At 55.2% G+C, this 24204-nt stretch overlaps 3 protein-coding genes across 5 annotated transcripts; 1 reads left to right on the top strand and 2 right to left on the bottom strand.

Annotated features, from left to right (window-relative positions):
- Nucleotides 1-43: 43 nt before the first annotated feature.
- Nucleotides 44-6617, top strand: CNN1 (calponin 1). Of its 2 annotated transcripts, none has more exons than XM_038567194.1 (7): nt 44-205; nt 2308-2429; nt 4528-4594; nt 4692-4829; nt 5014-5124; nt 5620-5766; nt 5849-6617. In XM_038567194.1, the coding sequence occupies exons 1-7, from the start codon at nt 143-145 to the stop codon at nt 6092-6094; spliced, it is 894 nt and encodes a 297-aa protein (XP_038423122.1). In that variant the 5' UTR covers nt 44-142; the 3' UTR covers nt 6095-6617. The 2 variants fall into 2 exon arrangements, with proteins under 2 accessions (XP_038423122.1, XP_038423121.1); XM_038567193.1 differs by lacking the exon at nt 44-205 and adding an exon at nt 1478-1635.
- A 3535-nt stretch (nt 6618-10152) lies between these two features.
- ELOF1 (elongation factor 1 homolog) lies at nt 10153-15524 on the bottom strand. 2 transcript variants are annotated; one of them, XM_038567191.1, is made up of 4 exons: nt 15382-15524; nt 11299-11432; nt 11069-11139; nt 10153-10781 (listed from the first exon to the last, which is right to left on the bottom strand). In XM_038567191.1, the coding sequence occupies exons 2-4, from the start codon at nt 11412-11414 to the stop codon at nt 10717-10719; spliced, it is 252 nt and encodes an 83-aa protein (XP_038423119.1). In that variant the 5' UTR covers nt 11415-11432; nt 15382-15524; the 3' UTR covers nt 10153-10716. The 2 variants fall into 2 exon arrangements, with proteins under 2 accessions (XP_038423119.1, XP_038423120.1); XM_038567192.1 differs by lacking the exon at nt 15382-15524 and adding an exon at nt 15162-15317.
- Nucleotides 15525-21239: 5715 nt separating this feature from the next.
- ACP5 (acid phosphatase 5, tartrate resistant) lies at nt 21240-23628 on the bottom strand. The gene is given in 5 exon segments (NM_001284443.1): nt 21240-21850; nt 22249-22594; nt 22687-22814; nt 23033-23317; nt 23575-23628. Coding segments are annotated over 4 exon segments (1032 nt in total). The 5' UTR covers nt 23575-23628; the 3' UTR covers nt 21240-21577.
- Nucleotides 23629-24204: the final 576 nt, after the last annotated feature.

The raw sequence follows: 24204 nt of genomic DNA, 5'->3' as shown, positions 1-24204 counted from the left end.
TTGGCCAATGGGAAGGCCTTGGAAGAGGCCCGGGCCGCCTCCGGAGCTTCAAAAACGTGTGAGGAGGGAAGAGGTTGCAGACGGAGCCTAGCTGCTGCCTTGTCCTCGGCACTACTGCCACCCGTGCCCACCACCAGCCAGCATGTCCTCTGCTCACTTCAACCGGGGCCCCGCCTATGGGTTGTCCGCTGAGGTCAAGAACAAGGTAAGGCTCCCGTCTGTGGGCTGTCAGCTGAGGTCAAGAACAATATAGGGCCTCTGCCTGGCCCACACACCCTGGCAGGCCAGAGGCCCTGCTCTTGGGGTTCCCTGGACCCCCTCTTGCCTATCCCGTGTGACTTGGAATCAGAGAGGGAAAAAGGACAAATCTAGGGTCGGGACTGCCTTATTCCCCATCCTGAGCATCCCAGAGCCCTCAGCTACTGTTGGGGGACAGGTAAAATGGAGGGCACACAGGCAACCACGGGTAAACTGAGGTGATCTGTCCCCTGTAAAGACCCCCACTTGATCAGAGTCTCCTGTTAACCCGTCCCCTGTTCCTTTTGTGTTCCTGGGGGGCTGGGAAAGGACTCGATTTTCCTCACACACACCCCCATCTCAAAAAGAAACCGGGGAGTGCTTGAGAGTTGGGGTTCTGGGGAAGTGAGGCCCACATGGCGAAGGAGATCCTGAAGGGAGAGGGAGACAGCCGGGAGGTCAGAGACTGAGCATTAGGGACCTGGCAGGGGTCTCCTAATTTTGAGCTGGGAAAACATCCGGGTACCGCCCTTGTGCTATGGATGGCTAAACTGAGGTTCAGAGAGGAGAGGCGAGTAGCTAGGGTTCGACATAAGGGAGTTGCAGAGCTAGGATCCTGGCATCGCCCTCCGCTGCCACCCGGCCACCAAGGCACACACATCCCGGAGTCGGGTTCAGCTTCTCGGGGGCAGTGAACTTCAACTCACTGGAATGCTCCGTGAGCGCTGCCAGGACAGGAGTCCCAGCCCCATTTGACAGAGGGGAACATCGAGGGCCGGGGGTGGCTTTCCCCAGCGTACAGCGAGGAAGCGGGGGAGCTGGCATTGGATCCTGGGTCGGGGGATCCTCGCGGCTGGAGGAGGGGGCTGGGGGGGCGGGTGCTCGGGCCCGGGCGGGATCCCGGCGCCGCCCCCCTCCCCCCGGCGCCGGCCCCAGAGCCGCGCGAAGCCGCCGCGCCATATAAGGCGGCCTCGGGGAGCCCGGCCCGCGGGGCCGCGCTATATAAGGGCCGGTTTGCTTTATAAAGCCGGGCTGGTGGGGAGGGGGGCGGCAGGGCCGGGGCCAGGTGAGGGGCCGCCCCCTCCTACCTCCTCCTCCTCCCCCAGGGGAAGGGGCAGCTCCGTCCCCTCCACCCGCAGTCTCGGAACCTGTCTGGGCTGGGGCGGAGGGTTCTGGAGAAAGGGAGGTGGGGGGGGGGGCGGGGGGCAGGATGGAGAAGGGGGAAGAGAGCGAGAGACGCCGAGCTTCTGGGAGCCTGAGACTTGAGAGGGACGGATGGGGAGGCTGAGCCAGGAGCCAGATAAGACCGAGACAGGGGATGGAGAGGCCGAGAGAGAGGAGACAGAGGAGCCCCGAGCCCCACCCCCCAGCCAGACACAGGGAGATGGGGACAGGAAGGCAAGGCCGAGGAAGGACAGCTGGAGCTGGGGAGACAGAGACAGAGGGTGCGGGGATGGGGGGGCGGGGAGAGAGAGAGAGAAATACCACCGAGCATGCATGGGGCCAGGAGTAAGACAAAGACAAGTGTGTCCTGTCCTCTGTCCTGTCCCCTCCCCCTCCTCCCCGGAGCCTCCAGCCAGAGCCACAGCCCAGAGGATCAGGACCTGGAGAGACACTGAGGCAGACAGACCTGCAAGACAGAACAGTCCCCTGCAAGGCAGTACTCAGAGCCACGTCCTTAGGGCTCCTCCTCCCCTGCCTGAGGCGCCCAGGCTTCCAGCAGGGGGGTGGGGGGGCAGGACCAGGGGAAGCTAAGCCCCAAGTTTGGCCTGGAGGGGGAACCAAGAGGCCAGGCACCACCCCTCCCAGCTCTAAGTACCCCGCTCTCCACCCCCCTTGTCTGCATTCTCTGGTGCCAAACCTCAGAATGTCCGGAATGGCCCCCTGGGCAGGTGCCACCTCAGTCCTGGCCCATTGCCCACTTCAGCCCCCCCATGGACGCTGGAGCAGAATTGCCTTAGTTGGGAAGGGATGAGAAGACCAGGCCTAGGGAACCTCAGATTGGGTCCCTGGAGCCAACTCTGCTCCCCACTCCATCCTTACCACCTTCTCTGTGTCCCCCATCCCCAGCTGGCCCAGAAGTATGACCACCAGCGAGAGCAGGAGCTTCGAGAGTGGATCGAGGGGGTGACTGGGCGCCGCATTGGGAACAACTTCATGGATGGTCTCAAAGATGGCATCATTCTTTGCGAGTGAGTGGGGCAGACTTTGCCTTGGGGTGCCCCCAACCTGGGCATTCATCTTTACCCCCTCAACCCTTCAAATGACTATGAGCTCAGAGCTGGGTTAGGCACTTGATATCTGAGACCTTGAAATAGCATTGGCACAGCAACATTGTGCCCATTTAACAGGAAAGAAAACTGAGGCCCAGTTAAGTAAAACATATCGCCCAGAGGCCCATGCTGTTCTGACAGAAATGACCAGAATCTAGGCTTGATCACCATGCAGACAGGGCAGGCCCATTTATGGCCTCCAGAGTTCCAAGAAAGAGAGGTCACAGCTAAAAGGCAACAAGGCAACATTGGCTGTTCATTGCTGGCTTGGTGACATGAGAGTTATGCCACAGTAACTTAAGTAGGCCTGGTTTTCTACTCTTCTCAGAACTTAAATCACCAGGAGGAATGAAAATCCACACAGCTCTGAGCCCTGGTTCCAGAGTCCACAGCGACACTAATACTGGATCCAGGACCCTGAGCCCAGTAGGGTCCTGTCTGCATCTCTGAGTCTGACCCAGGACAGGGTGACCGTGATGGCCAGAGAGTGCCTTTTGGGAAGCTTCCCGAAGGTGCAGCCTTACCAAGATCTAGGTGCTGGAAAGGGCAGAGTGGGGGGATCTTATTCTAGCATACCCACTGGGAATAAGGAATAGGGAGACATTGTGATGTTTCTAGCTCAGACAGGATTACCCACCCACTCAGTTATTCATTTGTGCACCAAGAATTTATGGAGCACCTGCTGTGTGCAGGTCTAGGCACTGGGGATAGTGAACAGAACAGATTTAACTCTGAGCTCACATAGAGCTTGGGTCCTCATGGGGGAGATTGATCAATCCATGAAAAAACCCCATACTTGCCTGTGGAGGGAAGTGCCATGGGAAGAGTCAAGGGGGAAAGGATGGAGGGCTGGGGTGGGGAAAAGGTTTGCTGCTTCGTAGAGAATGGTCTAGGAGGTCTTTCAGAAGAGATAACATTTGAGCAGAATCTTGGATGAAGTGAGTGAGGGAGCTGGGAGGGCATCTGAGGAAGGAGTGAGCCAGGCAGGGAGTAGGGTATAGGGAGAGCAGCAGTGCAAAGGCCCTGAGGTGGCAGCAAGCCTAGTGTGTTCAAGGAACAGCGAGGAGAGATTAGGGGAAGTGGAGGGAGTTAGCTGGGGGCCAGAAGTTGTAGGGCCTTTCAGTCATGTTAAAGGTTTTAGGATCTTTATTCTGAAGGGAAACCGGGGGCGGGGGGCACTTTTGATCTGGGGAGTAGCTGGAGTTATTTGGAAAAGGCCATTGTAGCTATGAGGGTCTGCAGGGGTCGAGGCGGAACCTGGGAGCCACAGGGGGCCCCTGCAAGAGCACAGGATTGAGGTTCAGACAACTCAGAGCAGCATGGAGGTGGCAAGGAGCCAGGGGCTTCTGGATGTCCTCAGAAGGCAGAGCCAAAGAACCCGCTGAGGGGTTGGGTGTCAAGGAATGGGAGAACCGAATAGGAGAGTCAAGAGCAAGTCTGAGGGTGAGCAGGATGTGTTTACTGAGCCTGGGAGGATGGAAAGAATTGAGGTGGCGAAAGTGGGTGTCAGGAGTCTGGGGTGGGGTGCCTTTGAGATGCCAGGTAGGGAGCTGGATTGGATGGAGAGTGAGAGGCCTGGCTGCGGGGAAATGCTGGGGAGTTGTTGGCATATGGGTGGCATTTTAAAGTCAAGAGACTGGAGGAGCTCGAGGGGGTGAGTGAGGCCAGGGAGGGAAGTTGGGGCCCTGAGCTGCGGGCTCTCCACAGTGCAGTTGCCCCTAAGGGACAAGGAGACTGAGATGCAGTTGCCAGGGAGAGACTCCCGCATAGCAGAGATGAGGGGACTTTCCTCTAGAGACCGGAGCCCAGCTCCTGGGCTTACTTTCCCGTCTCAGTCTTCCCTGGGTGTGCAGGGGATCCCCACCGGGGTGGATCAGGGGGCTTTGGCTGAGCTGGAGGTGGTAGGAAATGGCAAAAATTGACCAGTAGCTGTCATCCTGACCCCTCTTCCCCTGGGGTTGGGCGTGGGTGCTGAGGGGAGCTCACCTTTCCCATTGCCCTCCCCGACGCCTTATAGGTTCATCAATAAGCTCCAGCCAGGCTCCGTGAAGAAGGTCAACGAGTCGACCCAAAATTGGCACCAGGTGAGCCCAGACATCCTTTTTAACTCTTCCCACCCCCACCTCGCGCCCCCTCTGCTACCCCCCCCCCGCCCCGCTAACTTCTGCCTGCCCCCTCCAGCTGGAAAACATCGGCAATTTCATCAAGGCCATCACCAAGTATGGGGTGAAGCCCCATGACATTTTTGAGGCCAACGACCTGTTTGAGAACACCAACCACACCCAGGTGCAGTCCACCCTCCTGGCCCTGGCCAGCATGGTAAGTGTGGCTTGGAGGGGGGTCTGGCGCAGGGGTGCGGGGCTGTGGACAGTCTGAGCTGCGAGTGGGGCCACTTGTGCCCCCCGAGTCCGGTGGAGGTGGCAGGGGGAGAGCAGGTGCCAGGAGGGGACAGTGTGGCCTGGAGGTTCTCTAGTCGAGTCCCTGCTCCCTTCGCCCTCCCCAGGCCAAGACGAAAGGGAACAAGGTGAATGTGGGGGTGAAGTACGCAGAGAAGCAGGAAAGGAAATTTGAGCCCGAGAAGCTAAGAGAAGGACGGAACATCATCGGGCTGCAGGTACTGGCCCCTTCCTCACCTGGGTCCTGCCACTGTGCTGAGCGGGGAGGTCAAGGAGGCCAGGAGGGCACCCAGGTCCCTGCAGGCTTTGGGGCACAGGATATTTGGCTTTAACGCAGATGTATGCTGGGCACCGTGCCTGCCATTTTCGGTACACTAACTTACTTCTCCGACAGCTCTAAGGAGTGGGTGCTGTTATCCTTACACCCTTTACACCGATGAGGAAACAGGTACCCAGAGAAGCTAGGTCAGTTGCCAGGACTGTCTGGGTAATAAGTGGCGGGACTGGGACTTGAACCCTGGAAGTCAGGCCCTGGTGCTCTGAGCCACTTACAGCTCCTGTGACATGCCTTCTCTGGGCCTCAGCTTCTGGAGCCTGAGAGGGGAAGCAGCGCCTCGCTGGAGGGCCGAGCAAGTTTCTGCTGACATGTTATGTCTCATGGCCCGTGGTGAGGCTCTGCAAGCCTTGGGATGATTCTCCTTCTGGCTTCCTAGATGGGCACCAACAAATTTGCCAGCCAGCAGGGCATGACGGCCTATGGCACCCGGCGCCACCTCTATGACCCCAAGCTGGGCACGGACCAACCCCTGGACCAGGCCACCATCAGTCTGCAGATGGGTACCAACAAGGGAGCCAGCCAGGTGTGTGTGGGGACCTTGGGGGGCTGTTGGGGTGCCCCTGCCCTCCACTGTCCCCACAGCCTGACTGATCCACCCTCTACAGGCCGGCATGACTGCACCCGGGACCAAGCGACAGATCTTCGAGCCAGGGCTGGGCATGGAGCATTGTGACACACTCAACGTCAGCCTGCAGATGGGCAGCAACAAGGGGGCCTCACAGCGGGGCATGACAGTGTATGGGCTGCCGCGTCAGGTTTATGACCCCAAGTACTGCCTGACGCCTGAGTACCCAGAGCTGGGCGAGCCTGCCCACAACCACCACCCACACAACTACTATAACTCTGCCTAGGGCCCTGGGCACCCCCCCCCCCCCCGCCTTCCCCCCAGGGAGGCTGGCTGCTGCTCTTGGCAGGGCTGAGCTGGCCCTGCCGACCCCCTCCCCCTGCATGGCGTCCTCCAGCCCCCTGGCACCTGCCTACAGGGTTAGCATTCGGGGGGACAGACTGGGGGGCGTGTGGGGGGGCAGGGGGCCCTCCTCCCTGGAGCGCTGCAGGATCCACCATCGAGCCGGGTGTTCCCAACAGCACCCAAAGGACGCACTGAGCAAAGCTACCCCAGCTGTCCCCCCACTCCCTCACAGGTGGGTACCCCAGGACAAGAGGTCCCCCCCAAGCAGAACCCCCAGAGCCCAGGCTCGGCCTGCCCCCACCCCATTCCCACAGTGGGAGCAAACTGCATGCCCAGAGACCCAGCGGACACACGCGGTTTGGTTTGCAGCGACTGGCATATGTGGATGTGACAGCGGCGTTTGTTAACGCGAGCACTTTCTTTTTCTATTTCACTGGAGCACAATAAATGGCTGTAAAATCATTGTCTCAGGGCTGCTCTGTCCTGGAGCCTGGGTGGCTCTTGCACACGTGCAAACAGCCTTGCTTAGATACACTCCATCTCCCACATGCACATTGTCACAGGCACACACAAAAACTTATGAGATACACATATGGAGCTCACAGCCACCTGGCTGGACCCAGGACAGGAACTCACAAACAAAATCTGCACTCACGCATTACTTTTGTGTATATGGTATGTGCATACTCTGCAGCCTTAGGCACACATACATATTCCCCCTTCAGATATACACATACAATACGCACTCCCACTCAGGACACATCAACACACACCTTTGCACACATACGCAATATCGACACACACATGCTCAGCCCTCATGTGCCTTTCTGAGAAGCCTGTGGGTTGTGAAAAAGAGCCCAAGCACTGGGACAGGCTAGATGGGATCACGGTCCTGCTTCCCACTAGCTGGGTCACCTAGGGCAACTCACCCTCCCTAGGCCTGTTTTCCCCCTCAGGAAAATGAAGACAGGGAGCCTCCAGGGGACATGGGGAAGCTAAAAATGAAACCATGCCTCCAGACAGGATGACATTTGGCACTGATCAATGAGAATGGACAAGCTGAGTCCTGGAGGCCGGTGTAGGCAGGTGGAACCGTTTCACCCTGAAGTGGATTGTGGGCGGGCAGCGGGGGGGGTGGGGGGGGCACAAGGCAGTGGAGGATGAGCACATTGGGGACCCAGAGCAATGGCCCTTTAAAGACTGGCACAGAGCAGGTGAGTAGCAGACTGCCTGGCACGGTGGCCCTGTGTGCCCGGCTCACTCTCTGCCCTCTGCTTAGGGCTGATTCCCAAGCTTGGCCTGCCAGCCCAGGGCCCCAGGAATGTGTACAGCCCCAACTTCCCCACATTTCAGAGGGGATCCTGTCCTCCCCGGAATGTGGGCCCTAGCTGTCCTAAGGACAGGATGCAGCCATGCCGGAGTAGGGGGGTGGGATGGGGTGGTGGTGGTTACAGAACAGGGGTCCCCCTGCTTTCCTCGTAATAGGGGATGAAGCTGGAACACAGGGACTTGCAGAGACAGACACCAGAAGACCCGCATGCACAGACGCACACAGCCCCTGGGGCCTCGTAAAAGGGATTCCAGGCGCTCTTGGCCTGGCTAGTGCAAGTCCGGCTCCCCCAGGGCCGGCATGGGGAAGCTATGCTGAGGAGGATCCATGCCTGGCCCAGGGCCCTGCCTCCTCGGGAAAACAGCACCATATTAGCACTTGGCTTGTGTGACTGGGGTAGGCGGGCCCTGGAAGCCGGAGGCATGAGCCCCCTTTCTGCTGGACCCCTGAGGACACCCTCCACCCAGGCGCCTGTCCACGGCTCTGCCTATGCCCGCTGGTTCCTGCCTGGGCCAGAGGACCTTAGCCAGGACTTTGGAGGCGGATGTGGGGACAGCAGGAAAGGGCATGTCAGGGCAAGGGGCACATGCCAGACCCAGGGCCTAGTGGCCAAGGCTTTCAGCCAGCTCGACATCTCCCTCGGCTGTTCACACCCCTTACTGCCCTGAGTGGGTCTCAGCGTCACTCAAACCCAGGCACTGTGCTAGGCCCCTCTAGCCTCAGTATGGCCCCAGAAGGTTCCATTATCCTTCCTGCAATACTAACAAGGAATGCAAAGCGCAGGTCACCTGCTGCCCTGGCTCGAGGCCCTGGCCAGATGCAGGTGCTGATCAGCCCCGCTGCCAGAGCATCGGGACCTCCATAACTGTAAGGCCGTCTGAGGGCACCATACAATGCACAGGTGTTCACCAACAGCCAGGTTTTTTTTTTTTTAATTTTTATTTATTTATGGTAGTCACAGAGAGAGAGAGAGAGAGAGAAAGAGAGAGAGGCAGAGAAATAGGCAGAAGGAGAAGCAGGCTCCATGCACCGGGAGCCCGACGTGGGATTCGATCCCAGGTCTCCAGGATCGCGCCCTGGGCCAAAGGCAGGCGCTAAACCAGTAGCGGCGCCACCCAGAGATCCCAGCAGCCAGGTTCAAAAATGCATTTTTTTCCAAAACCATCAAGCAATTCAGTCAATTCTGACACGACCTAGAGACAGCATCAGACCTCATAAGATAAAGGCTCAGGAGACTGTCCCTCCACTTTCAGGTCCATTGCTAAGTCCAGGTTGTCACCTGTGTTTCTGATTGAACAGCAAGAGATCTGAGATTCCCATGTCCACCTCTTCAGATTTGATTAATTTACTAGAGTGGCTCACAGAACTCAAACATTGTATTTTATTAGGTTACCATTTATTAGAAAAGAATATAAATCAGGAACAGCCAGATGGAAGAGGTGCATGGGCGACAGTGTGGGTAAGGGTGTAGAGCTCCCACACCCTCTCCATGTGCCCACTCTCCCAGCAGCACCACGGCCCCCAACCCCGAGCTCATCAAATCTTGTTGGAAGATTTTTTTTTTTTTTTTTTTTTTTTTTTTTTTTAAGATTTCAAAGAGTGAGCAAGTGCATTAGCAGGGCAGAGAGAGAGGCAGCAGCAGACTCCCTGCTGAGCTGGGAGCCAACTTGGGACTCGATGCCGGGACCCCAGGATCATTACCTGAGCCAAAGGCAGACACCTAAGTGACTGACTGAGCCACCCAGGCACCCCTTGCTGAAGTTTTTATACAGCTTAACCTGTAGCTCCTGCTTCCCTTCCTCAGAGGTTGTGGGTGTTACAGAGGGTCCCATGCAGTGATCACTTTCTGGTGACCAGCATCAACTCAGGTGTGATCAAAAGGGGCACCTTTGAGTGACAAAAGACATTCCTATCATTTAGAAAGTTGCAAGGATTTGAGGAACTCTGTGCCAGGAACTAAGGACAAAGGCCAATATTTATTGTATCACACATGTGCATCTGGCCCCACCTCCAGCCTTCAGTGACCTCTCGCCACCCTTAGAGAAAAAAATCCCTTTCAGAGACCCTTACTCTTCTACCCCCAAGGAGGCCATGAGCTGTTCCCTCAGCCTGGACCCTGGACTCAGAAGACAGACTCGGGGTTATAAAGCCAGGCCTCCTGGGTTCAAGGCCCAGTTCTGCAGCCTTCTGGCTGTGGGACCTTAGGCCAGTGACTTCCCATCTCAGCCTAATTCCTCACCTGTGAGTCTGGAGCATCTGCCTCACAGTGGGGTAAGGTGGGCAAGCCTGACAGCTGCTTCTGGTACAGGGTGGGCCTTGAGTGTTGCTCCTTTTGCCGCCCTTCCCCCCGCCCCAGCCCCCGGAAGCCTTCTCTAATTACCCTGGCCAACCCCCCATCCCACCCCAGGCTCCGCTGGCCCCATTTTGTTGTGCCTGAAGATGTCTGCCTGGCCAGATGTCTGCAGGTTCATGGCCCATGTTCCCTGGGCCCAGCACTAGCCTGGTTTTACCACAAATGCCTGTTGGGTGGACAAAATGGGCAGTTTGGGCTAACCAAACCCGATTTCTGATGGCCTGCTAGGCCACCTCCGAATGCCTCAGTCTCCTCCTCTCCCTCACTGAGCCCCTGGGCCTGACCCAGAACCCAGGAAATCACAGAGAGGCAGGAGTTTGCATCCGCTGCTTTATTTAAGGGCTGGTGACTGACAGCTATCCCTGGCCCCGCCCCTTCCTCCTCTACAAAAGCAACTAAATGGGAAAGGGGCTATTCTGCTAGGGCCCAAGGGGACTATGGGACTGTGGCTCTGAATCTCAGGCCACAGGCCTTGGAAGGCAGGGGAGGAGGGAGGGCAGTCCAGTTCAAATGGGCAAGGTGCTGGTGAGGTGGGTGAGGAGGCTGGAGAGTCCCGAGGCTGCCTCTGCTGGCCTTGGCCTTGTCCAGAATGTCAGGACACAGGCTCCGAGGAGGAGCAAGCAAGTTAAAGGCTTTCAGAGCCAAGTGAAGCACTTCAGGCCCCTGGGGTGCCCACCTCACTTCCAGTCAGTGCCCACAAGCACGCTGCCATGGCCACACTCACAGCCATACACACTCACACCCAGACCCACACCATCCACACGGAGGGCTGTGAAGGCCCTGGACCCACACCCTGGACCCTGGAATGTCTCTGGACTGGTAGCCAGCGGGGCAGGTCCATGGCAGGCGGCACCACCAAGGGAGTGGGTCCTCTGCATTGCTACTGATTGGCTGCCTCGCAGGCATCTATCCAATCACTGTACACATCCACTGGTTCTGACAGATCTGGGCCGCTGAGGTCAAGGGCAACTGGTGGCATGGACCCCTTCCCTGTATACACCTCTCACTGGTGTCAGCCAGATCCCTGCCCCACGCCCTATGGAAGTCAGCAGGTGGCACCTATTCTCCTGGGCAGTCATAGCCGTGCACCAGGGCAAACAGCAGGGCCAGAGATGCAGAGACTAGAGTCCTGGCCAGGTGCCTTAGGGCAGCCCACCGGGGAAGGGGAGCCCTGACTGCCCCCCACCCTCACCACCCCACTTTCCGGAAAAAGCCTGGTTTCCCAAGGATACATGTGATGGGCGTCTGGAATTCCTCTAGGCACACGGTACAAGAGATGACTCCGGTGTTGCGGGCACGATCCCTGGAACAGGAGGTGGAGGGACTGGTGAGTCAAGAAGCCTGTGTCTATGGGTGGTGATCCCCCCAACTGGGATGGCCTGGGGCAGGAAGGAGGACAGTGGGGGCAGGGAAGCTGCCTTCTGACTTTGGGAGGAGAGAGGAGGCCCTGTCCCCCACTCACATCTTTACGTCACAAGACTTCTCGTGGTTGCAGAAGGGGCAGGTGAACTGGGTCTCTAAGGTGCCGGTCATCTTCTTTTTGGGGGGTGGCTTCCGTTTGGACTTTCTGCGTCCCATGTCTGTAGGAGGACAAACCTGTGGGACAGGGGCAAAAGTCAGCAACTAGGGGGGCCCCCCAGCTTGAGGCTCTAGGAGGCAGGCTGGGAAGAAGCCCTGGCTGGCCCCTCAGGCTCCGCCTCTGTGGGATGAGGCCCCAGTCCCCACTGCAGGCGGGCGGGCAATCAGGTGCACTCTGGGCAGGGGGGATGGGAGCAGGCTCTGGCATCAGGTGGCCTGAGTTCTAATCACGGCCCACCACTTACTAGGTGACCCCACACTGGTGACTTAAACTCCCTGGGCCTCAGTTTCCTATCAGTAAAATAGAGCTGAAGTATTTCAGAGGGGTCTTGTGGGGCTGCTGCGACAAATGGTAAGTCAAGGGCTGAGCATAGGACCTGGCCCATTTATCATTGGCATCCACACGGGATGCCGCTGCTCCTGGTGAGGATGACATAAAAGACTCTGACAGACCAGCTACACAAGGCTGGGCAGGGCCTAAGTGCTCAGAAGCTGGTGATTTTAGGAGCAGCTGCTCCTCCTGTCAAAGGGACATGCCAGTGGCACCTAGGAGGAATGACACTCAAGGCATCCGGCAGATCCTCCAGAAGAACTCCTGAGCTGTCTCCCCATGGATAAGGAGCTGTTGGGCAGAGAAGAGGGGACAGGCAACTTGAGGAGAGAAACGCCACATAGCAAGACTGAGCACACATATCTGAGAGCGCCAGCCAGGATTTGGGGACCACACAGGCAGGGGTGAGGGGCAGGCTAAGGAGGGAGCAGGAATAGGTGGGAGGGATTTAGATGGAACCTGGGGGCAGCGAAAGAAAGGATGGAATCACTGCCTTTTGAAGGCATCGAGAACAGGTCAGAGATCTGAATGCAGATGAGGTCAGAACTAGGACAGGGCTGTTGAAGGAGTAGGTGAGACTGAGACACATCAGCGGAGTGAGTGTGGTGAGAGGAGGAAGGATCCAGGATGACTCCTAAGGTGGTGGGGGATGGAGAGGGTGGGTGGGGAAGAAGGTGGCACCATTCTCTGATGTCTAATGTACAGGAAGAATGAGATGTTGGGGGGAAATGATGGGATCAAGTGCCAGAGAGACATCGAGGGACAGATATCTTGGAAGCAGGGGCTAACACCGAGCACAACTCCCACACCAGGCACTGTGCTCAGGATTCTACAAGCACCAGACCTGGGAGTGTCTTCCCAAGGTGTTTTCCCCTCTTGCCACCCCCCCTCCACCCCCCACCTGGGTGGCTTTAGCTTCATCCCACTCTGACATGGGAGGCTGGCAGCCTGCCAGAAAATACCACCAGAATTTCACTCAGATTTAGCAATTGCTCTCTATGTCCCGCCCTCATTCTTAACTTGGAGCGTTCCCAATTCTTTGAGTAAACAGAAGTAGTCAGTGGAGAACATCCACAAGCCCCCAGGACCCCTCCATTCTGCCCTCCTTCTTCTGCTATGGAAGAATGTCTATGCTCTTCTGGATCCCAACATCACATTTTCTCTTTCAACTAGATCATTAACAGACACAGCTATTAAACACATCATTAAAAACAATCAGCTCTTGGGGCGCCTGGATGATGGTTCTGTCGGTTGAGCACAGACTTTTGATTTCAGCTCAGGTTATGATCTCAGGACCCAGAGATGGAGCCCCATGTAGGACTTTGCACTCAGTGCAGAGTCTGCTTGGGATTCTGTGTCTCCTTGTGCCCCTCCCACCACTCTCGCACTCTCTCTAAAAATAGAAAAAACAAAAAAAACCACAACCATCTCTTCATTCTGGGGGCTTATCTAGCAGAACTGTCTGTACTGTCTTCATTTGTTTCCTCCTGTTCTCCCTCTACCTCCTCACCATTCTGCTCACCCCAAGGGGCAGGCCCCCTCCTCCTCAGGGCACTGGACACACTGGTCACTAGTCCTAACCTTTCCATGTGGTTCTCAGGATTCTGCACTCTGCTCAAGCCTCAATGGGGGCTCCTTTCAGTTTCTGCTGCTGCTGTTCCCCCCGCCCTCCAGCCCCAACTTCTCTAATGGTACATGAGCCCATAAGCTCAAGCTTTGGGGTCCACTTCATTTGCACTCACCTGCATGGAGATCTCACCCAGCCTCAGGGCTTCAAATGCCCCTGCTATACTGATGCCTCCCGATTTACCATCCTCAGTGTCTCCTCTCAACTGCAGACTGGCTCATTTAACTGCCTTGGCTACACCTTCACCTGATGCTAACACACGTTCATACATAACCCATTCAAAAACAAGCTGCTGACACCTCAACGCTCTTTCAGTCTTCCCCATGCCAACAGATAGCAAATCCCTCTATCCAAAAACCTTGGACTCACCCTCAATTCCTTTCTCTCCTTCTCACACCCCTTATCTGATCCTGATCCTGCTGCTCTACCTCTATAAGACATCCAGAGTCTGCCCACTTCTCACCAAGACTATAGTCGGAGTCCTAGTCATGCTCACACAGCCTCCCTGTTGGTCTCCCTGCATCTCCCACCCCACTTACCTCCCTCCAAATGTAAATTCTATGGTAGCAGGGATTTCTGTCTTTCCTTTGTATCAACAGAGCCAAGAACTGCTTGGTGGCCCAGAGCTGGCACTCAACAAACCTTAAATGGATGAATGAATGAACCAATGCCAGGGCCTCCGCTCATGACAGCAACGCTGCAATCAAGGCAGGCAAAGTGTCTACTCCTGTGGAACCTCTATTCTAGTAGAGGAAGAAAGACCCTTAACTTAATAAGTGAAATAGTTTCGATTATCAGTAAGTGCTATGAGATTAATCAATCAGCACTAAGCGAATACTTCTGGAACCTGGCGATTTCATGTAAGAGTGGGGTGCGAGGGCAGCCCCGGTGGCTCAGCGGTTTAGCCCCTGCCTTCGCTCCAGGGCCTGATCCTGGGGACTCAGGATCGAGTCCCATGTCGGGCTCCCTGCATGGAGACTGCTTCTCCCTCTGCCTGCGTCTCTGCCTCTCTCTCTCATGAATAAATAAATAAAATTTAAAAAAAAAGAGGGGGGTGCGAAGGACCCTTGGGGTTAACGTCATTTAAGCTGAGGGCCGAATGATGAGAGAAGGCAACCACGCAAAATAGTCCAAGCTGACAGAACAGCAACTGCAAAGGCTCTGGGGGCAGAGGCAGCTTTTTTCCCCCAAGAAAGAGAAAGATTGGTACAGCTGGAGCTCAGTGCGCCATGGGGAGAAAAGGGTACGAAATAGGACAGCAGAGGAAATGGGACCCCAAAGGTGTGGCCAGTTCTACAGCCCACGCTCTCACCTGCTCCCAGCGGTGTTTTGTTTTCCCAAAGGCTGGGAAAGGTACCACCTGTAACAGAATCATCTGCGGGGGGATGAGGTGGAGGTGGGGATTGCTCAAAAAAAATGCAGATTCTGAACCTCATCTCAGATCTGCCCCGAGGGGAACGGGCTGGGACGCACTATTTGCCTTCTGCTGAATCCCCAGCGTGGGTAGTGCCTGGTATGCATTAAGCGCTCAATAACTACTTGTTGAATGAATAAGTAAGTCTCCTGAATCAGAAGGTATGGACGGGTCCCGGAATCTCCTCTTACCCGGCGGCTGCAGTACCCCCGACCCCACACCAGAATGGGGTCTGGCCGTACACAAAGCTCCAGGGCCTTAGCCTGCCCCGTGGCGACCTAGGTCCGAGCGCGCCAAAGTCGCCTGGAAAAGGGATCAGTCCCCAGCCCTGCCGTGACTCACGAGACGGCGGGGGAGCGGTCCCTCCAAGCTCACCGAGGCTTCCGCGACGCCTCCCGCCGGGCGCCGGTGGGAGCCAGGCCACCCAGCAGCGGCGCTTGGCGGGCTGGGGTCCGGGGGAGTCAAGCTCCCCGGTAGTCCACCCCCCAAACCCGGGGTCCTCGACGCCTCCTCTTGGGCCCCGGCTGCGCCCCCGAGTAGACGAGCGCCCCGTCACGCCAGGCCCCAACGCCCACCAGCGCGAACCGTCACCTACACTCCTCTCCCCTCGTTGCGACGGCCTCGTTCACCCGGGAGACAGCGGCTTCCGCCTCCCGCCGGAAGCGGAAACCCCTCACCTCTTCTCACCCGCGGCCAGGACCGCCCACCGAGCAGCCCCGCCTCCCCAGCGCACGTGCGTACTCGCGTCCCGGGCCGGGCGGCGGGGTCGCAGCGCGCCTGCGCGAGGGCGCCTGCGCTTCTGACTGGTAGTGCGCCCCCGCGCTTCTGGTGAGTTCCCGGGGGTGGCGGTTACCGCCTTTCGGGAGTGAGAGGTGGTGGCTGGGCCCTCCCGGCGTTGGAAAGGCCAACCCGCCCTTGGCCGCAGCGTCTTGACTTGTCTTTTCTCCCAGCTGGAGCCCCAGCCCCTCGCAGGCCACCTGGATGTCCCCACATGAGGACACATTCCAGTATCTCAGTGCTTAGGAATTGCAAATACCAGTATGCCTGAGTCAGGGTGATGGGGGGCTTGCCCGAGGCTCTTCTCAAACTTTTTTTTTTTTTGAAGAGATTTTATTTATTCATGAGAGAGAGAGAGAGAGAGAGAGAGAGGGGCAGGCTCCCTGGGGGGAGCCCAGTGTGGGACTTGATCCCAGGCCCTGGGGATCATGACCTGAGCCAAAGGCAGGTGCTCAACCACTAAGCCACCCACCCAGGCGCCTCACTTCTTAAACTTTGATAAGAGCTTGCGGAGCTTTGTAAAGTTTAGGTCTGACCCATTAGGTCAGGTGCGGGGTCTCAAAGTCTGCACTTCTAAGTAGCTCCCTTTGAGGTCTATGCTGCTAGTCCGTGGACCACACTGAGTGCTGAAGTTATTATTTTTAAAGATTTTATTTATTCATGAGAGAGGCAGAGAGACAGGCAGAGGGAGAAGCAGGCACCATGCAGGGAGCCCGATGTGGGACTCGATTAGGGGTCCCCAGGATCAGGCCCTGGGCTGAAGGCAGCGCTAAGCCGCTGAGCCACCCGGAGTGCCCTGAGTGCTGAAGTTATAATAGAAAAGGTTGAAGAGGCCTACAAAGACCAGATCACGTGACGTCTTGTGGGCCATATTAAGGACTGTTCAGGAGTTGGGGGAGAAAGGAATAAGATTTTACGATTCCCACAATTTAAGAAAGAGGCTGGACATAAAGGATCGGTTACTATGCTCTGCGGCTCAGCATAAAAGAATGTGTGGATCTCAGAGGGTATGATGGTGGAGGGGGCTGCCAAACTGGTCTGAGGCTTGGGAAGGCTGCTCTGGGAGGCTGAGCCTCAAGTTGAAATAGAAGACTGAAAAGGAGTTACACAGAAATAGTACCTGCAGAACATCTAATGGAGTGAAGGAGAGAAGGGAATAAAAAAAAAAACAAAAACAAAACAAAACAAAAAAAACGACTCCCACTGGAGCTCCTGTGTCTGGAGCTGCCTCTCAGGGAGATGATTTGGAGGAGAAATAAAGGGTTGTGCTCTAGCCATGAAACAAGCAGAGAGGTGTGGAACGGGCCACTGGAAGTGAAATCTGGAGCTCAGGTGAAGAAGGATCTGAATGTGATTTTGGGAATCATTCACCCATGGAGGTTATTTGAAGCCTTGGATCCAGAGGAGGTCTCCTGGTTTCAGGGTGAGGGGAAAAGTATAGCAAAAGAAGAGGGCTAATAAGGAGATCAGGGGCACCCCATCCTTAGATGTTAGGAGGAGGAGTCTGCAAGAACCTGGGCAGACCAGTGAGGTAGGAGGATAGAGAGGTGGATGTCCTTTCCCAGAAGCCTCCAGAAGAAGGTATTTCAAGACAGGGAGGGTGGTCAGCTATGTCACATGTGTTGAGAGTTTGACTAAGATGAGGAAAGTGAATTGAGTCTGTTGACTCCGCAAGTGTTTGGTCACTGGTGACCTTGATTAGAACTGTTTCATTAGAGTGTTCAGGAAAATAATTTGTAATGAGATGTATTTTTTAAGTTGAGCTATTTTCAAGATATCCCCTAGAGGGCAGTGTTACCTTTGGAACTGACTAGCGGACCCTTTTTCAGAGCTGATACAGACTTGCAGAGGATGGGATCCTACCATAGGTTACCTTGCAACTTGCTATTTACCCTGAATAGTCAAAACACAAGTAGCTTTTGTTTTTAGTAGCTACACAATTCATATTGCAACTCGGCCGTAATATATATGGACAATCCCATATTTGCTTAGGATTGCCGGGTTTGCTTGTTTCTTTTCTTTCTCATTCTACTTCTTTCTATTTCTCTCTCTCTCTCTCTCTCTCTCTCATTTTCTCCTACCTTCCTTCCTTCACAGCTTTATTGGGATATAAGTGACGGACAATAAATCGTATGTAGACTATGAAATTTCATATTTTGACATACGTATGTACCCATGAAACCATCACCACAATTAAGATAGTGAACATATCCATCATCCTTGAAAAGTTTCCTCGTGTCTCTTGGTCGTCAGTTCCTGCGCCTGCCCCCAGCCCCTGGCACCATCTGATCCGTTTTCAGTTCTTATAGCTTTGTATTTTTCAGAAAGTCCTGTGAACAGAATCATACATTATGTGTGGTCTTTTGAGTTCAGCTTCTTTTGCTGAGCTTAATTCAGCTTGAGACTTGTCCATATAGTGTCTATCAGTGGTTTATTCAATTTTATCACTGAGTTTTATATTCCATTGTGTGGATGGACCACAGTTGATTTATCTTTGCACCTGTTGATAGACATCGGGTTTGTTTCCAGTTTGGGGCAATTACAAATAGCAGTACTCTGAACCATTTCATTGAGATCTTTGTTTTCATCTATTGTGTTTTATTTCTATACTAAAACATGTGACCCCTCTGGGTTCTATTTTTTGTATACGGTCTGAAGTAGGGCTCAGGCTCTGTCTTCTGGGAAAACTGACCAGGCAAATAACACCTTTCCGTGAAGTTGCAGCGTCGCCTTCAACCTAATCACGTTCTCATGTGTTCTTGAATACGTTTCTGGATTTCCTCTGGATGTTTTCTCTGAGCTCGTGTCCTGTTGTTTTGATGATGGTGCGTTTCGTAAGGCAGGTCTCTCACCTTTTTATTTATGATTCTTGGCCTGCACGGTTGTTGAGGGTGTGGCCTGACCTCCACGACAAGCTGCTAGCCGCAAGAGAATGCTGCTACTGACTGTCCTGGCACCTGGGGTGAAGACTGGAGTGGGGAAGATGATAATATCCATGATGGTTGAGTCACAAGAGGTTGCTTGGGGAGAGTGAGAGGAGGTGAGAACCTGTGAGTGGCTTGAGGAGCTCTGCCATCCTGTTCTTTGACGTTTAGAAGGCATCTTTCTGACAGTGGCTGCGTGCTAGCTGGCGGTGTCCCCTGAGCTGGGTGGAAGGCCTTTGATGACGAGTGTCCGCCCTGCCTTATTCTTTTTGGTGCTCCTTGGGTCCTCAGCTGCCTGGCACAGGGCTTGGTACTTGGCAGCAGTACTTGGTCGTTGTGGAGAAGGGGGTCTGGGTGGCAATCCTGCTCCCTGCCACTCATTCCCTGTGTGATCTTGGATGTGTCACTTCTCCTTTCCATGCTCTGGGCCCTGTGAACAGGGACATTGGGCTAATTCCACACTCTGGGCCCTGTGAACAAGGACATTGGGCTGACTTCTGATTCAGATCCCTGCCTGCCTGGAGCCTCTGAGTCAGTGGGAAGAGGCAGGGTAGCTGTGAACCACCTTCACTGTTGTGGTTAAGACTGAGGGCCTGCCACTTCCTGGGCAAGACTTTGGGCACATCGCTTAATTTGTCAAGTTTGTCTAATGTCCTCAGAGAAGCGAGGATGATTCTGGCCCTTGCCTCATGGGTCAGGGCTAGAAGTGATGGTGTTTTTTGGTACAGAGTTTGGCTGGTAGTAATGCCAGGCAGGTAAACGTGAGCTGGAAGGAACCCAAGACTGGCATTTTGGTCAGAGAGCTTGTTTAATGTTAATAGGATCCTGGGCATCTGTAACAACTTCAACAATATCAACTTCTATAAAGTAGCAAATGGAAGATGCCACTTCCACCAAGTTCCTCTCCCTGGAGGTAATTCAGTTATATTTTGTTCAAGTTGTTATATCATTTCAGTCAGCGGGGCTGACAGTTGGAGCCAAACAAGTGGGTCCCTGCCAGGTAGCAGCTGAAGTGACAGTTGAGGGCGGGCCAAGGCAGCAGTTTCTGTGACCTGCTTATGGCTGGATGGCTCAGGCAATGTGTGGGTGGGTGTTACTCAACTCTCCCCCCCAGGGGAACTGGGCTTCTCTGCAGCTTTCGACTCAGGATGAACATTCTGCTTTCAGCACTTATTGTAAGAAACAGACCCTGACATATTTCTGCTTCTGGAAGTTTTCCTGCATATGTACTTGCACAGATGTACACAAGCACGGGTCCGGGGGTATCCGCTAAAGCTGTTTTGGAAAGAGGGAAAGGCTGGAAAAGATTTCAGTGGGTCCCAGCCAGGAGCCCAGGGCATAAGGTGGAAACTATCATAGAGAAGGGCTGTCCTACTTTTGGGAATGTATCCAATTTGTCATACAAATGTATTTGTACATATAGGAAATTAATTTATAGAGGTATTTGCTGCAGCGATGCATTTGAGGATAGCAAAATTATTGGAAGTGATTCAGGCAAACCTCACTAGATGGCTGGTTAGTTAGACAGCGGAATCAGTCAAGACCTCTGTTAACTGTAGAAAGAGCCAGAAGCTCCCCTGAGAGCTGATGGGCAGATCTCCAGGTATAACAGGCAGCAATAACAGTGCAAAGTGAATCTTTGGGCTGTGGGAAATGCTCATATCTGATTGTGGTGGTGGGTTTGTGGCTGTGTGCCTGTGTCAAAACTCAATGAACTGCACACTTTAGATGTGTCAATGACGCGTCCATAAAGTTGGTTGGGAAACAACAAATAAGGTGCAGATCAGTGGGAGGAGGGAGCAAAAAAGTTCACATATGCTTTTATTTGAATAGAGAAATCCTGGAAGGAAACAAGGCATGGATAAAAAGTTATTTCCTTCCAGAGCAGGAGACAGAAGAACAGGGAAGGAAAGAGATATTGCACCTTTCTTTTTATTTTATTTTTTTTAGATTTTTATTTATTTATTCACGAGAGACAGAGAGAGAGAGAGAGAGTCAGAGGCACAGGCAGACGGAAAAGCAGGCTCTCCGTGGGGAGCCTGATACAGGACTCAATCCTGGGACTCCAGGATCACCTGAACCAGAGGCAGACACTCAACCACTGAGCCACCCAGGTGCCTCTAAATTTTAGATTTTCAATCCATGTGATTGCATTACCAATTCCATACTGAGATGAGGAAAAAGGAATATTGTTATGAACAGTCGAGTTGTGGTTAGCAGAAAGAGCATGTGCAGAACTGTGTTGTGTATATCATGTTGTTTTGTGTAAGAAAGTTGGTGGGGGGTGTTTTTATTATGGAGGCATCAATTGGGACAGGAAAAAAATGAGGGGCAGTGGGTGCTCCTGGGGAGCTGGGCACATAGGAGGAAGGCCTGTGTGGCGTGGTCACCCTTCTTTCTGTTTGATCTTTTTTTTTTTTTTAAGATTTTTTATTGTTTTGAGAAAGAGAGCATGAGCGGGGGTGGGGGTGGGGGTGTAAGGGCAGAGGGAGCAGCAGACTTCCTGTTGAGCAGGAATCCCAACATGGGACTCAATCCCAGGACTCTGGGACCATGACCTGAGCCAAAGGCAGACACCCAGCCAACTGAGCCACCCAGGTGCCCTCTGTCTGGCCTTTATTAAAATCACATCGATGTATGAGGCCAGCTGAGACAAGGAGGCACAGAGCAGCAAGTGGGAGAGCCCCGCCCCTCTCAGACCCAGGTGATGGGACGTGCCAGTAGGGGAGGAAAGAGACGCTCAAGACACACGTTCAGCCTCTGCAACTATTCTTTTATTGAATATTGGGCAGTGATAGAAAGATGCTTGATTCAGGAGAAAGCTTTCCTTCCCTGCCCCCACCCCCATTGCCTAGAGCGCAGGTCGGACAAGCCTGGCTGCAGGGCATGGCACTCCAGCTGGCACACGTGTCCATGTGTCTTTCACATATGTGAGCATCCTTGTCACAAGGGCCACCTGGTACCACAGCCCCCCTCATCTGTGGTTCTCCTTCTGCTCTGCTGTGGCACGGTGGGCCCATGAGAAAGCCTGCCCATGGGCACGGGTCCCAGCAAGGCCCACCCACTGCCTGGCAGGGAGGCCCGTCTGCCTCAGGCCTTAGCGTGGTGCACTCGTGGTTGCTGCCGCCTGGCTCGCCTTGGCAGTCTGGTCTTGAAGAGGGACTTGCCCGAGGCTTCAATATAAGTGACGCTCATCTCTTTGGGGCTGATCTCCACGTAGGCAAAGCCGCCCAGCGAGTCCTCGGCCCCATAGTGGAAGCGCAGGTAGCCGTTGGGGACCTTGCGCAGATGCTTTTTCGAAGGGTCCATGAAGTTTCCAGCCCCGCTCAGCACGTAGCCCACACCATTCTCATCCTGAAGGTACTGTGCACGGAGAGCCCAGGGTCAGTGGAGGTCCCAGCCCCTCAGTGAAGCTGACCATGGGCTTTGTGCGGAGTCTTAAGTCCAGGGTCAGGTCTGTACCTGGCCATGGAGTCACCTCGGGCAAGGACCAAAACTCCTCTGGGCCTCAGTTTCCTTACCTGTTAGCAGTGCATCGGTCCTACTTCACAGCCTGAGAACTGAGTGAGCAATTGGCAACTGGTAGCTAGTATGATGCCTTTTAGGAAACTCTGGGCTATTTTCCAGGTTAGACAGCATATAGCTTCAGGGACATTTGGGAGACACCCTCCACCACCAAGCAGCAGGAAAGTCCAAGTGCACTATGTGGCACACTGGCTGGGCTGGGGACCCCCTCCCCACCTCACCCACAGACCTCTCACCTGCAGGTTGTGGTCATGGCCACACAGGTAGGCGGTGACCTTGTACGTGGCCAGCAGGGGCATCAGTTGCTTGACTAGGCAGTGGGTGGGCCCGTGCTCGGCGATGGACCACACGGGGTAGTGGCCGGCCACCAGCACGTAGTCCTCCTTGGCCGCCGCCAGCTGCTTCTTGAGCCAGGACAGCTGTGTGCGCGCCAGCCCCAGGTCACGGGGCCTCTCGGGCTGCTGGCTGAGGAAGTCATCCGAGTTGCCACACAGCGTCACTGTGTCTAGCATGAAGATGGCCACAGACACGTTGGACCGTGGGACTTTGAAGCGTAGCCGGTAGTAGGGGCTGGGGAAGTTCCTGTGGAAGAGATAGAGGCAGTGGGGACATGTCTTGAGCATACAAGCCCGAGGTCAGCGTGGCAGGGCGCAGGGGGTTGGGGGCCAGCTCACCATCGCTTAGAGATCCTGGAGTAGGCTATCTGCGCTGAGACGTTCCCCAGGTGGTCGTGGTTGCCAGCCAGCACGTACCAGGGCACGTTGCGGAGGGAAGATGCAGAGAACACATCCTCGAAGGTCTCCTGCAACACATAGAAGGGACACCCCCACCCCGGGGTCAAGCAGCTACCCCTGTGCTTCCACCAAGTCAGGGGCCAGGGCCAAGGGAGACACTGAGTGCTCTAGGTACCCACACATCTGCTTTTGCCCTCTCCAAAGTCAAAAGGTCGAACAGCTTTTCCACAGGTCCCCTCCCATCCGCCCCCCCCCCCCCGCCCCGCTCCGCTCCAGTGGCACACACCCGAAACCTCTTGTCGTTGGCATCCTGCACACCAGAGAAGTAGAAATTGTCCCCCAGGGACAGGATGAAGTCTGTGCCAAGGATCTGCACAGTCCTGGCAATCTCCTTGGCATTGGCCATTTCCCGGGCTGTGTAGAACGGGGCATTGGGGACTCCTCCCCAGTCACCCACAGCCACAAAGCGCAGGACGGGATTGGCTCCCGGGTTGGCTCCCGGGTTGGCTCCGTCAGCCAGGGGGAGCATCAGCAAGGCTTGTAGGATAAGCAACACAGTCCGTGTGTCCATCTGGGAAGGGAGAGAGCAGCAGGGAGGGCCCAGGACTGAGGCTTAGGCAATGGGCCCTTGGACCCCTGCTCCAAGATCGGGGGAGACTGCTCCCTGCAGGGCTGGCCCCAGGGGAAGCCCCGGGGGAGTCCCTAGTTCCCAGGACTTGAGGGCAAGAGCCAGCTGGAAGGGTCAGAGGGTAGGCGGGGTCCAGAGGCAGGGAAGGGTGGCTGTGCAGGCCCAGTTCTGGCTGCCCTCATCCCACACCCAGCACTCACCCTGGGGGAGGCACTAGCCAGTCAGCGGGGGGCTCAGAGAGGCAGGTGAGCTCCTGGGCAGAACTGGCGGGTCACTGAGCCTTTATTCCCTGGGGCGGAAATGGATCATTAGTGAGGATGATGCAGTTTCTCCGAAGACTGTTCCAGAAGCCCTCCCCTTGGGTCATGTGAGCTTTGGAGTTCCCCAGTGCCGGACACGGGATTCGGGTGGGAGTCTGGCACACGAGTGCAGCCGTGCCTTCCATCACAGCCTCTGTGTTTGGCCATATGAGCTTGTTTATGGCCGGGGGCCCCAGGCACCCCGTTATCCTCTGTGTGCTGTGGATGGGGCTGTATCTGTGTGCCCCAGCCAGACACATCTTGTGTGTCCATGTACTCCCAGGACGTGTTTGTCTGCTTGTGTCTGGGTGTGTCTGTTTCCTGTGTGTAGCCAAGCGTGCCTGCCTGGGTCACATGTCTGCTGTGTGCCTGGGAGTCCTTTGTCCCTGTAGATGTGCGCACTGAGCCTACAAGGCCCGAGTGGTGTGCCTGTGACATTTGCCTGGGTTCTAAAGTGGAACTGTGTGGGAAACTGATTTGTGTCCTTGTGTTGTGCTGGAGTGGTGTTGTGGGGCTGTGTTGTGTCTCACG

This window comes from Canis lupus, chromosome 20 (genome assembly GCF_011100685.1).
Source record: "Canis lupus familiaris isolate Mischka breed German Shepherd chromosome 20, alternate assembly UU_Cfam_GSD_1.0, whole genome shotgun sequence".
NCBI classification, from domain to species: Eukaryota; Metazoa; Chordata; class Mammalia; order Carnivora; family Canidae; genus Canis; species Canis lupus.
This window is presented reverse-complemented; position numbering and strand designations above follow the sequence as displayed.

Excerpts from the sequence above, each read along its gene's own strand:
- CNN1 (XM_038567193.1), top strand. The coding sequence starts at position 1,513 with ATGGGGAGGCTGAGCCAGGAGCCAGATAAGACCGAGACAGGGGATGGA. Across the intron at positions 1,636-2,307 it reads AGGGAGATGGGGACAGGAAG|CTGGCCCAGAAGTATGACCA; the intron begins GCAAGGCCGAGG and ends CCCCATCCCCAG. Across the intron at positions 5,767-5,848 it reads CCAACAAGGGAGCCAGCCAG|GCCGGCATGACTGCACCCGG; the intron begins GTGTGTGTGGGG and ends CACCCTCTACAG.
- ELOF1 (XM_038567191.1), bottom strand. The coding sequence starts at position 11,414 with ATGGGACGCAGAAAGTCCAAACGGAAGCCACCCCCCAAAAAGAAGATG. Across the intron at positions 11,140-11,298 it reads AAGTCTTGTGACGTAAAGAT|GGATCGTGCCCGCAACACCG; the intron begins GTGAGTGGGGGA and ends CTCCTGTTCCAG. Across the intron at positions 10,782-11,068 it reads ATTCCAGACGCCCATCACAT|ATCTGTCAGAACCAGTGGAT; the intron begins GTATCCTTGGGA and ends TCAGCGGCCCAG.